This window comes from Neodiprion pinetum, chromosome 7, assembly GCF_021155775.2.
Source record: "Neodiprion pinetum isolate iyNeoPine1 chromosome 7, iyNeoPine1.2, whole genome shotgun sequence".
In the NCBI taxonomy this organism is placed as follows: Eukaryota; Metazoa; Arthropoda; class Insecta; order Hymenoptera; family Diprionidae; genus Neodiprion; species Neodiprion pinetum.
Window position 1 is genome coordinate 21,704,631 of NC_060238.1, and position 13,271 is coordinate 21,717,901.

General features: G+C 36.8%; 2 protein-coding genes across 2 annotated transcripts; both read left to right on the plus strand.

Moving 5' to 3' along the window:
- Nucleotides 1–924: 924 nt before the first annotated feature.
- LOC124222666 (protein CTLA-2-alpha-like) lies at nt 925–10,450 on the plus strand. The gene is made up of 3 exons (XM_046633871.2): nt 925–1,285; nt 9,799–9,951; nt 10,073–10,450. Exons 1-3 carry the CDS (start codon nt 1,187–1,189, stop codon nt 10,100–10,102), a joined length of 282 nt encoding a protein of 93 aa, XP_046489827.1. The 5' UTR covers nt 925–1,186; the 3' UTR covers nt 10,103–10,450.
- Nucleotides 5,167–9,397, plus strand: LOC124222664 (probable cytochrome P450 6a14). The gene is made up of 6 exons (XM_046633868.2): nt 5,167–6,454; nt 6,559–6,928; nt 7,015–7,352; nt 7,482–7,715; nt 8,118–8,369; nt 8,453–9,397. Exons 1-6 carry the CDS (start codon nt 6,271–6,273, stop codon nt 8,611–8,613), a joined length of 1,539 nt encoding a protein of 512 aa, XP_046489824.1. The 5' UTR covers nt 5,167–6,270; the 3' UTR covers nt 8,614–9,397.
- Nucleotides 10,451–13,271: the final 2,821 nt, after the last annotated feature.

The following is a 13,271-nucleotide window of genomic DNA, read 5'->3' on the forward strand; positions in this document are numbered from 1 at the left end:
CATTTTTTTTATTCATTTTTTGCTGTAATTGCAAACTTCCTGTATCCCCCCTTTGCAAGGGTGAATTGCAAGACGTTCATACATTACTCAAATTATATGATACACGTATATCTCATATAATGAAAATGAAGCTTGCGGAAATGACGCGGAAATTTTTGACGCCACCTCCCGGATTAATCGAGTGACCGAGTGATCCAGTGGTCCCGTGATCCAGTGATGGAGTAACCTAGTGTCCGAGTGACGATCGATCCAGAGATTGAGTGGTTGAGAAGTCGAGTGGTCCAGTGATCGAGTCAGGGTGGGGATAGATCGGGAATACCGGGAAAGTCGGGAACAGTCAAGGAATTCCGTCTACTGGGAAAAGTCAGAGAATTACGATGGAACACAGGGAAAAACGTACTCTTTTTATAAATTGTTTTCAAACTTCACTTATGCTTCGTAAATTCAGTCAAGCTAACTTTCAGAAATGGTATCGTGCAATTTCCAATTATTTCTGTGAAACGAAGCAATACTACATGTTTTTTAGATTTTTTATATATTCAAGGTGCACAACTTCTGCAGCTTTCGGTCCTAAGAGCTGCCCAACATTACCTAATTTTCGTAGGAAACCTTCAGGCAATCCTGCATTTTTTGACTGTAAAAATCCGGGAGTTTAACGTGTGCAAAATTGTCGCTACCCTGCTATTCGTACGTAGATTGATCAAGGGAATCGGATGCGTCTTTTGAGCGTGTACTTAATACCGCGTGGCTCCGAGTTTGGGGACGACAGTACCTAACTACTTGAACTATCTTCTTCTGTGACGCTAGCCGTCTTGTTTCTATATGATTTATGCTTATGATATTGGACAAAAGTGTAACAATTTTCTGGACGAAAATGCTGCTCGACGGTCAGCAGTCACGTAGTCCGTGTGGGAACTGCGTCCATGACACATACGCAATTGTTGCGCGTAATAGGTGCGTAATAGACCGATCAGCTGGACCTCAGCCAGGAACAAAAAATTGTTCGATTAAACAAAGAAAATATTTGCACCTAGATGCGCATTGAGTGCACCGCGCGCAAGAAAGTACAAACTGCGTATTACGCATCCTGTGTCACGGTTTTATAAAACGAGTCGCGGAGCGCATTGACAGCTCATTTGTGTCGCTGAGTTTAAGATCGCCAGATCGAAAAGACGCAAACGTAAACATGAGTGCGCAGTCGTCAGTCAACGAATCTCAAGTAGGAGCCGCCAATTCGGCGATATCCATGCCTGGCCTTGATCTCGACGAATGGAATGCCTTCAAGGTGAGCTAGTCGACGCGATTCATCCACGTGAGATTTAAAATTACTTTGAGATATTAGTAATGTGAATACTAAATTCATCTATGACGTTGACTGAAGAATTTTAAAGGCGGTTACTCTAAACGGATTTTGTGTGTCCCATGAGATTGTGTGTTAAATGACTACCGTCGATAAAGAAGTTACCGGATCACTTACCTGTAGAGTAATGGTCAAGAAAATTTTCCCAGGTAGAATTTACTTTAAATTCTTCCGTAAAATTCTATTATCAACACGTCGGTGCAGCAAAATATTGTTCGATTTTCAAATATAATCACATGTCCGATACGGGAACAGAGAGTGTTAGCGAATATTTAGGATCTCTGCAAGTGTATTCACTAAGTTTATTTTGTCCGTAAAAATTGAAAGTTAGGTACGATGTGTGAGAAATTGTTAAAAATAACATCGAAATTTTGATGTCGACAATATAATATACAACTTTAGCGGCTTCAATATTTAAAGATTTAAAAAATCGAACCGCAAAGAAAAAGATGTACATGAAATAAACTGCTTATTTATAAACACTAATGTATAACACTGTCTACCAAGAGATAGACTGAAGATTATTGTCATTTGTAGAAATGTAAATTGCCTTCTTTAATGTTTGCACAATTTAATAAATTTCAACATGAACTGCAGTTTGTCGTCCATGCGACTTTTTACTCGCAGTTCTTTTTGATTCTCACAACCTTGTGAAAATTCGCAGTATTTGTTTATTCAATATTTACTCGGTGGTAACAGGTTTTTATGTTTTGTCGATAGAGAATTGTCAGATCTGCGTTGAAATACCTTTAGGCAATGTTAAAAAGAATTGACTTTCTGCTGTGGGATAATTTCGAAAATCTCACCAAACTCGATGAGATGAAGAATAAATTATTCTCGAGTCCGAATGTTGTTGCTTTTCATGCAGATGGAATCAGCTTGGAAATTATCGCTGTTTAGAGATTGTATTTATCGCCGTTGTATTCATGTCAGTTTCGAATTATGCACAAGGCTATTACGAGTTTATATTTAAAGATGCGCTGATACGGTTTAGTCGTGTGCATGTGCATATTATTACATCCAGATCTAACTACAAAGTCTTTGCATTCACTCCGTTTACAACAATTTATCGCGTAATCGATAGTAAAGAACAAAAGCTTTGATGGAAAAATTTGGAGGAAAAAAAAAAAAAAAACAGAAGGATAATACGTATATGAAACGGTCATTCTATTCTTCGAATTTATTCCGTCGCCGATACGTTGATAACGCTGAAAAGTTCCTTTTTTACGCAACCGGAACTGCCATTAAAATTGTATAAATTATCATTGATGTCGAAACTGGATTCAACAATTTTGGAAATGTTTAAAATTCATGCAACTGTAATAAAACGAAGTATACTCATATTGTGCAATCCTAGTGTCTTCAAAATCATAGTAAAAATAAGAAAATACACAGTCCGTACTGCTTACCCTAGAAATCACAATAACTTCATCGTTATTCTTATCGCTTTGGTCTAATTTGATTTTAATTGAACTGCAGCTCTCTACATTAGATAATCGTTCGATGTTCGGTGGCCAAATATCTTATCCATAAAAATTTTTAATTGTTGTACGTATTGTATAATAACGATTGTATAATATACGGGTGGAAATTTTTTTACCACAAAAATCGGTATAAATAAAAAAATGGTACAAATAACTCTAAAATTATTGAACTCGAACTGAAAAAGCTACATTGTCGCAACAACAACTGTAGTGAATTAGAAATTTTACGGAAATATCGTATCAATAATAAAACTCACGTAATGTCTCATAGCATATGATATGTACTCATTTGTCAGCTTTGCTTTGTGTTCTTGCTTACTTATTATAGTGATTGCATTGTCCAGATCTAAACTCCAAAGTCTGTATCGAAGGCGTGCATAGAGTGATATTATGGTCGAACAAAGCGTGATAGCATCATTATCGAGTCAGATTTGTCATTATGACAAATTGTCGTGTGGTAATGTTGTTCACAGTATGCGGTGACTCATTGCACAATGTTCAACGCATATTACATACAGCCATACAACTGACATGTTTATAAATACAGATCGATAATTGAATTCCTCCGGAACGTGAACCGCATGATATGTAGAATCTATGTTTGCGGTTTAAACGAGCTTGATTATTCCTTCTTTTTACTTGTAATTTTCGTCTTATGATTGATTCAAGTCAGCTACGAGGATTCATTGAAAAAAATGCTTAAAAGCTGTATGATTTAGGTTAATCGAGTTTCATAACTTTTGGAGAACTTACGTTGTTCTATTCTCATTTCTCAATGTCAAAAACTTGTATTACTTGTCTGCAATTTTTATGAATTTTACAAGCTCATTTTGTTCCTAAATAAATTCGGGTGAATTATTCAATCAATTGTAATCACGAACACGTTTATGCGATGCAAAATTGTCGTGAAATAAAATGAATGTACTTCTAATTTGTTGAAAAGCATTTTGAGAGTATCAAAGATTCATTTCGGGATAGTTGTGTAAAAATTTTATTAAAGATATAATATCTAAATAAAAATTGGCCGACAAATACTATTTTGCTGTAAATAAAATGAACGGTAATAAACAAACTCTTTTCCTTTTACAAAATTCATCAATTCAAGTCAAAGATTATTCAGATTTAAAAGTAATCTCAAAACATTCAGCTCTTGATGATATTCTTGTCCCATATCTACGTAAGACGGATTGACTGTAACGATGTTTTTTACGTGCGAGTTGAAGCAACATAGTTACAAAGTTGATGTCAAGGCCTTCTTCATCTTAAAAAATGTAGGGAATTGCCAAACAGATTTGAGATATAATTATATCTAGAAAATTTGGTATCGACAATGATAATGATACTAAATAGCTACTTGAATCACAATTATTATTATCATTATTATTATTATTTTTTTTTTGCAACATCAACAATATTTAAACCCCAAGTGAAACGATAGACGTTGTACTAGAATTTTTTAGTAACAGCATCAAACGTAACTTATCTCAGCGAATTTTTTCAGTGTTTTACAGTGGATTCTAACGTTGATCTTTTTCTCAAGTAGTTCCAAACATTGATTCAGAATCCGTTCGTGAATACTCAGTCTGGGCAGAAAAAGTCGATCAATGTCAAAACAGGTTACGATAGTACTTCGTTCACATAGCCAATCAACGCTTTGATTATGTTGTTCTTGACCCAATTATGGTGGTCAAACCGTTCGTTGATATAAGTGCCTGAATAAACGAGAACGAGGAGTGTTTGTATAAAACACATGCGGTAACTTTTGCCAGACGTCTTAATAAAATAATGTGTAGATATATACGTAATTTTATGATTTACAACACCGTGTGAACTCGGCGACTTCCGCGCGATTATTCACAGTTCTTGAGTCTAATGGGACACTTGATTACCTTGAGAGAGGTGGGGGGAAAAAAAAAAAAAAGTTGCAGTAGCTTCTCTCGGGAAACGTGTTCCTTTCTCTTCAGTCGCGCAAATGATTTAAGAACGATTCTAGAGAGTCAAAATTACGATATTATCGCTTGTCTAAAACTCGCAACGCATGATTACGCTGGATGTTCGATTACCTCAGAGGTAAAATACTATCCTGCCATTGGACAACGCACTGATAACTTTTGCAGTTATCGAGAATTATTTGCACGTCATGGTGAAACGTTAGGTACGTACGGTAACGTTCATTAAAGCCTTCGATTTCCGGCTAACTTGTTTGCGGTCTGATTGTGAATCAAAATGCGACTTCGCATCTGTACGAATTATGTAATGCAGCTGATATACGAGCATGAGATATCATGGTTATATGTATAATCCGTATAGAATTGAACTCGCATCTTGTTTCGGACCGCAAACAAGTTAGTTGGAACGGGAAGGTATTGATGAAAGTCACTGTACATACAACGAATACAACGTATCGATCTACCGAATAAGCATGGCAGATTTTTTGCCAATCGTGATATTTGTCACTGATTAATCGACGCCATATCTTTCACGAGCGGGTATCGTTTTTATGCAGAGGTCATTCCTATACAGAAAAATTTGGTTATTGAACCCGAATTTGCAGAGATCAACGTTTTAAAATTTAGAATAACTTATCGAATATGAGATCGACGATAAATAGAATGAACATCTTAGAATTGGGTCCATGCGTTGAGAATGAACAATCATTTGGCTGTGTAGAATGGTTCACAATCTTTCGATAGATTCGACAATTCGTACGATAAACCTGCAGATGTTGGTGGAATTGGAAAAAATTGAAATAAATCAGTGATGATTTTAGATGTAGAGATGTCAGTTTGACATCGTAGTCTTCGCTGAATTACGCCCGCTGCGCTATGACGAACCTTATTTCAGTATCGTAGAGTGATGAAAGGTTTCGAAGTACAGCTTTTTGACAAAGATGGAGAACAGAGGTCTTACTCGTGTTGCTCGCATCGGTGAACATTGCGCAGTCATCGTTGTGTCTGCAGGATAGAAATGGATTTACTTAGCACGCTCTAAGGTGGGAGGACAGCGGTACTTTGATTGCGAATGGTACAACTCATGCTGGGTATTCTTTTGAGGAGAAAAAGTGGGAGGTAATGGGCAACGCATATACGGGTAGCATCAGATATCAGTCCGTAGTTTGTTCGCCTTGGAGATCTGGCACGGCTCAAAGGTCTGGTTGAGTGCTTAAACGGACACTCGAATGGTGTACAGTATACAGTATATCTTCTTGACGAAACCTAGGTTGCATTTTGTGCATTGGAGTTATACCCACTTGACGTTCAAGTTGCACAATACTATTCGCTGATGAAGTACTTCAAGGTAGAAACAAGTGCCTCGTAGTCTGCAGTGAAGTGAATTTTCTTTAGTCGTGGGTGAATATTTAATTATCACCGAAAAAGCAATCAAGGCCAGTTATTGTGAATAATTGTATTCTAAAATATCGAAAATATGGCGATTTTTGGGAACTATCTCATCGAATTTAGTTGCATAGTAGTCAGCATTGTATTCGGTTTGTATCTCTACGTGAAATATGTGGCTTTCAACTACTGGAGTTCGAAAAACATCCCTCATCCCAAGCCGGCCATTCCTTTTGGCAGCTTGGGGCCCGTTACCAGAGGGCAACGTTCAATGGGTATGGCGATCTTTGAATTTATCACTCTGATTTTTTTTTTTTTGGTCATTTGGGAGACGAATTGAATTTCCAAATTGAGAAAAAATTTTGCGTTTGCGTTACAGGTGAAATGATCGCCGATGTATATTCGGAGTATAAAAAAAATCCGGTGATTGGTATCTACACGTTGACTTCGCCCGCTCTGATCATTGCCAAACCCGATCTCATACGTTTTGTACTTACCAAGGAGTTCGCGCATTTTCATGATCGCGGTGTATATTGCAATGAAAAGATTGACCCGTTGTCGGGACATCTGTTTGCGCTGCCTGGTGCCAAATGGAAGTATCTGAGAACCAAGTTCACTCCGACATTCACCGCAAGCAAGATGAAGCAGATGTTCTTCACAGTTAAGGAAACTTCTGTGATACTTGCCGCGTCGGTTGAGCAAAGTGCGAGGAAGTCTGAAATTATCGAGGTCAAAGAACTCATGGCAAGGTCTGTTGATCATTTCTAAGGACACATTCATCAGGAGCATTACTTTATCGGGAGTTATTAACGATTCTTGGTTCACCCGGTTCCAGGTTCACAACCGACGTTATCGCTTCCGTAGCTTTCGGCATCAATTGCAACAGCCTTGAGAATCCGGACGCCGAATTTAGGACGATGGGTCGAAAGATATTTGAACCACGACTGGTCAAACGGATATTGGGCTTCCTGCTACCATCCGTATTACAGTTTTTTAAAATTCCTATCATTGACGAGACCATCAGTAAATTCTTTATTCGCGCCTTCAGAGAAGCAGTCGAGTATCGAACGGCAAATAACATTGTTCGAAAGGACTTTTTGGACTCTGTTATACAGCTGATGAACAAGGGTTACGTTCGAAATGACGATGATAAATCATCGGTGCCAGCGAAAGGTGATGATTGATCGATTGACTTTTCTTTATCGTATTTCTGCGATTCACCAAAACACCGCTATGTTATATTTGACAAATGATGATAATTTATTTCATCGATCTCAACATCTTTTTTCAATCCCAATCTAGAGCTTGACGATCAGAAAATTACGCTCCTTCAAGGAGCCGCGCAAGCTTTCGTCTTTTGGATCGGCGGCTTCGATACCTCCTCGTCGACGATTACCTTTTGCCTATACGAAATGGCGCTGAATCTCGATATTCAAGATCGATTGGCCGAAGAGATAAATCAAGTCCTCGAAGAATACAGGGGTGTGACTTACGAGAGTATCAAGGCGATGCCCTATCTTCACAAAGTAGTCTCCGGTTCGTCCATATCATTAAACGAATATTCGGCTAGTCGGAAATTGATTACAAGAAAAGTAACCCGAGGTGTACCTCGCCGATTTGATTCATTCTTCGATATGTTGTAGTACATAGAAAAACAAGACAGCCGTGTTTTTTTTCACCTGCCAATTCGACCGTTGAAAGGGTGAAACCAATTCTAAAATGTACTTCCAAAATCGTTTCTTTTACGATTTACGAGGTTAAAGTTACTCCTCAAACGGCCGAATTGGAACTTTGAAAAAATACGGATCTAATGATTTTTTTTTTTTTTTTATGGAATACGACATGTCGCAGAACGAAGGAAATCGGTACTTGTACTTTTCTTGAGTTAGTCCAGAGACTGAGTATCGGATAATAAGACTCGATCTTAAAAATTCGCAGAAACTCTGAGAAAGTATCCGGTTATCCCGATGCTCAACCGAGAGTGCGAGGAAGATATTGAGCTTCCCGAAACTGGACTCCGCGTCGAGAAAGGTACCGGGATACTAATTCCGGTTCTGGGACTTCATTCGGACCCCGATTTATATCCGGAACCGGAAAAATTCGATCCGGAACGTTTCAACGAGGAGAATATCGCCAAGAGGCACCCGTACGCTTATTTGCCATTTGGCGAGGGTCCCAGGAATTGCATCGGTACGTGTTTAGTTTACTCTCGTCTTATCGACGAGTATCTCGAACTAGGTTGAAACGTAATTTTCTTTATATTTTCGCGGCAGGTATGAGGTTTGGTTTACTTCAAACGAAGGTTGGCATCGTCAGTTTGCTGTCCAAGTACCGATTCACGCCGTCGCCGGACTTGAAACCCATTGTCATGGATACAGCTAATTTCCTCCAGGTTCCCTTACACGGTGTATCGCTTAGGGTACAAATGCGATAATTTCTTCCATCGGAGAAAGCCTAGTTGTTACAATATTGAATCGAAATTTTGGACGATAGGTTGTAGGTATCTTCGAAGGTGTTTGGCGCTATAGACAATTCGACGAAGACAATGTCACGTACTTGTTTGTTGTTGTTTGTTTACAATAAACTGTACTGTTCGTGGATCGACACAATGAATATGTTAATAATAAATTATGCCTAAAAGTAATTCCCAAGTTATCTATTCCCAGTAACTAATTTTCCACTCTCGGATACCGCGCCTTTATCTTATCTGTCGTCATTTCTTACGGACTATAACCGTTGATTGATACGGTTTATAGAATGTTGCAAGCGTAGACGTTTCTGGTAATTAGAGCAAACGTTAAAGCATTTGTCACAATATTCCTAAATATGTAACTCAGATATCAGGTACTGACGTCAAATTATCTGTTGATTATATGGATTTGATCGTTCGTGATGATATCGACGGTGTTTATTGATTATCTTGATCGTTTGACAGCTTGACAGAGTTTGCAAAATATAATACCTGAATTGATGTGGAGGTGGTACAGTTCCAAGAGCCTGGTTTATTGTAAGGTATTCTATGCGAATTCAGGCGTTTTAGAAAAATGTAAACTAATTTTACGTCCTTGACGCGTTTAATCACTTGGGACAAACACCAAAAATTTCTATACTCGTAATATTTTCTTCTGAAGGTAAAATAACAGTTCTGTTGTTTATTTTTAAATTGTCACGAGGTGACGTACTGTCATAGAGTGAGGAAATAAACGATTTGGAATTTCTGTCGAGCGTTTTATTTTTACGGTTATATTAAGATAAACACAGCTATAATTTTTTGTAGGAAAATATTCTAACACAACAGTAAGTGAATTTGAATTTTTAACAGTAAATCCAAAACATGCTGCGTAAAAATTTCTGCCAACGCGTTGAATAATGTAAGAATCAAAAGTAATCTTAGAACGTATCGTGTATTACATCGTATCATCGTAGGTATAATTAATTAGCTTCTAATAAAGTCGTTTGATTATAAACATTGCTGCACCGAGTGTATAAATATGTATGGAAACGGCGGGATTTTTTTTTTCTCTTAGATTCGAATTTACGATGTTAATTAGTACCGTTATCTGCGAATAGAGGTTGACCTATAGCCTGACATCGATTAACGGTAAACAATTTTACGCAGGCAAAACACAACAAGAAATACGAGACCGTTGAGGAGGAGAAAAAGAGGATGACAATTTATCTCGAGAGTAAGGAAAAAATTGCTAAGCATAACGCCGATTTCGAGAAGGGAATTACCACTTTTAAAATGGGCATCAATCATTTCGCGGATATGGTTGGTACTTTTACCTGATTTAAATTTGTAATTTTTTTTATAATTCAGATCTATAAGTACGCGATTGTTAAGAGAGAGACAGAGAAAAAAAAACAAGTAACATTTTTCTCTCATTTCGCAGACTCCCGAGGAAAGGAAGATGGGACATTGACGATGCTGTGAACTTGGAGGATTTCTAGTATTACATGTTTCAAAATTTTCAAATTTTTTTCTTTTCGTTAACGTCTTTCCTTTGGCTTGTAATATTCTTCACCGTGCCGCAGAAATTCACGCAAAACATACGACATATTTATTTGGTTTTTATTCCGTCTTTTCACCGGATTCGCGCAGGTGCAAAATTTGTGTAAACTAGTCATTCCGACAATGAAATATTATACGATACTTATGAAAACATATATTATATATCTAAAAAGTTTTACACTTTTATGCATTTTTAAACCGTTTTACGATATTTTGTAAAATTATATTCATAATAAAACATCACTTTTTCTAAAAAGTATTCAACGCCGGATTTCGTGACATTTATAATCACAGTCTTAAATGTTATTTTTTGTTTTTTTTAATCACACACGCAGTATAACTTTCATCTATAATGTATAAAATCCGAATAATGATCGGTCACTAATCAAAATTCATAATTCAGCGCACGAAAATGCGTAGGTAATGTGAAATTATGTTTTTCAAAAAAAGTACAATCTTATAACTCCACATACATGTTTTAACTCGACTCTCAAACGGTGATAATAAAAGTAAATATTCATTAATTATTTCTATAGCGATGAATAATTGCGAGCAGTAACGTACTTCAAACTTACGTAGCGTCAAATCGAGGTGCATTCGCATGCCGGAAAACGATCTCAACGATAAATATCAAATTGTGGATTCAAAAGTCATGTTTTTACGGTCAATTATTAGATACGGTAATCGAGGAAGTATTTTCAAAACAATTGCCAGAGGATCGAGCAATAATCGCCCGCTCAGTAATTGCAAGGAAAATACAGTCTACGACGCGACGTGAGTGATTCTTTCGATTGACATTGTAGGAAATTTCAAGAGAATTGAATAATTCGATGTCAATTCCGATACTCATTATTTTTCAATTATGATTATGATTGTGATTTTGTAGAAAATCTTTAAAAGCTGTAATTCATTTCTCTCCTGCTTTTATGCGATGAGTAAATAGATCGTTGTTTAATCGCAAAAAATTTATCAGATCGCTGTTCGTACTTTTTGAAAGTATTGTAAATAAATTGAAAAATAAATTGCACGAAAACAGGCAAAATTTTTTCAAGCTATTGGGATGAGTTTTAACATTTAGTTTAGTAAATTTATATGTACCGTCAAAAAGTATGTTATCTCCTATCATCTATGCGTACTGTAAATATCGAGAAAAACGGGAGCGTTGCCGGGTGATTTAAAATAGCTGAGAAAGTATCGTTGAGAGATTAAATTGCCTGAGGTTCGGGAATATTTTTATCTGACAATAGCGTGAGCGAATAGTTTCTACAAAAATTAACGTCGGGATGAAGCTAATGACGGTTGTAAACGTTTGAAAAGCGTTACAGGTGAATCAGAAGAATGCTCGATCTGAACTGAAAAACTCTTGAAGTTGAGCTTTTCGTGTGCGTTGTGGTAAAATCGCAGGGGGACTGAAATCTCACGTTTTTTTTTTACCATCTCCGTTAGTATTTGCTTCCGATTGTACTGACATTGCTTTAAATTTTTTGAAACTGTCGTCCAACTACGTGATAATTTTTTTAATACCAAAAAAATTATTGACTGTCCTTCACGTATAATGTACGATGTTTTAAAATTCTTCCAGCGATTTAAACTAATATTCGCAATCGCCCAACCATTCGCCGCAATCAGACGTGTACGTAGATTCGGTTGTCTGCAGTAAGGCGCACCATGATCCCGTGTGTACGGTTGCCTGCGGTGAGGCGCAATATGCTTGTAGTAAGGCGCAATTTTAGTCACGTGAAACTAATTGCTTTTGGTAAGGCGCAATTTTGGTCAATGAAACCGGTTGCCTGCGGTAAGGCGATACGTTGACACGGAGCTTTTTAGTGGTTGAACAGCACCATTAAAATATTATGGTACAATAATACATTAACGATTTGGACCTTGCCTTTGAGCCAATTTCTACGTTCTGCGATGACGTTAATCAATGTATGTGGGTGAAAATTAGTCAGGTCTAAATTTAACAAGATGTAGAGAAGTAAAAAAAAAAAAAAAAAAAATTAAAATTTTAAGTATGCATCCGGGAGTGACGACTGACGTTTCGCGGAAGTTTAAGAAATCATTCACGGAACGTCGGCTGTAGGCGGTGGTAGGTATATATTATAGGTTTAAATGTTATTATACTTACTACCGAATCTCTATTTCTGTACCCTAACGTTGATACGTAAAGTGTATTAAACAAACTGTACAAGATCAAGAGAAAATTGTAGGCTGATGTTAAAGAGTTGGAATTTTGTTGATGCATAAAACATTTCACCAAGATATCAACCGCAGTTTGTATTATTGCAAAATTTCGTACAGATACAATCATCTAGAATACGTTTCTTCGTTAATTTTCATTCACTTTGAAAGTAATCTGATAACAAATTTAAATCATTCGTTTTACGCTTTTCCTACTCCCTTTCTTATATGATCATTTTATAGTTATGCGGCCATTCGCAGAAATTGTTTTAGTCACATTTTGCAGTAAACGTGAGCGTCATGAGGTAAATTCAAACAATTCCCGACAAATCATCTGTTTGAAATTTTTTTCTTTTAAACTACATTTTGTAAGGATAAATCGAACGAACTTTGAAACATTTTTTGCGGTTTGTTCTGAAGATTTTTATAGATGAATTGTAAAAATACCTGTCACTTTTGCACGTTTATTAAATAGGTATCAACAATATTTTTTTCATGCTTTTCATCGACAGGATAAAAGCGGTCGATCAATCTCTACGATTATTGTACAATTTTTTTTTTTTCAACATGTAACGTGTCGTAAAATTTTTCTTTGTCTTCGGTGTTTTTCAAGCAGCTCTCAGAGCTGTAACGGAAAAAACAAGGAATTGGAGTGAAAAAATTTGAAGAAAACAATAAAGGAAAAAGAAAACATAAATGAAGTTCTGAGTAAGCGACACACAGAAGAAGGCCTTGTCCTATTCCGGGGTGATTTATGCCCTCGGTTGCCATTCTATTTAACACGAAAACATTTATAACTACGCCTCGGGTAGCTTGATTAGTTTACATGTATGTTTATACCTATACACCTATGTATATATAGGAAATTGTTGCGCTTCAACGGTCCACTGGCGAGCAGC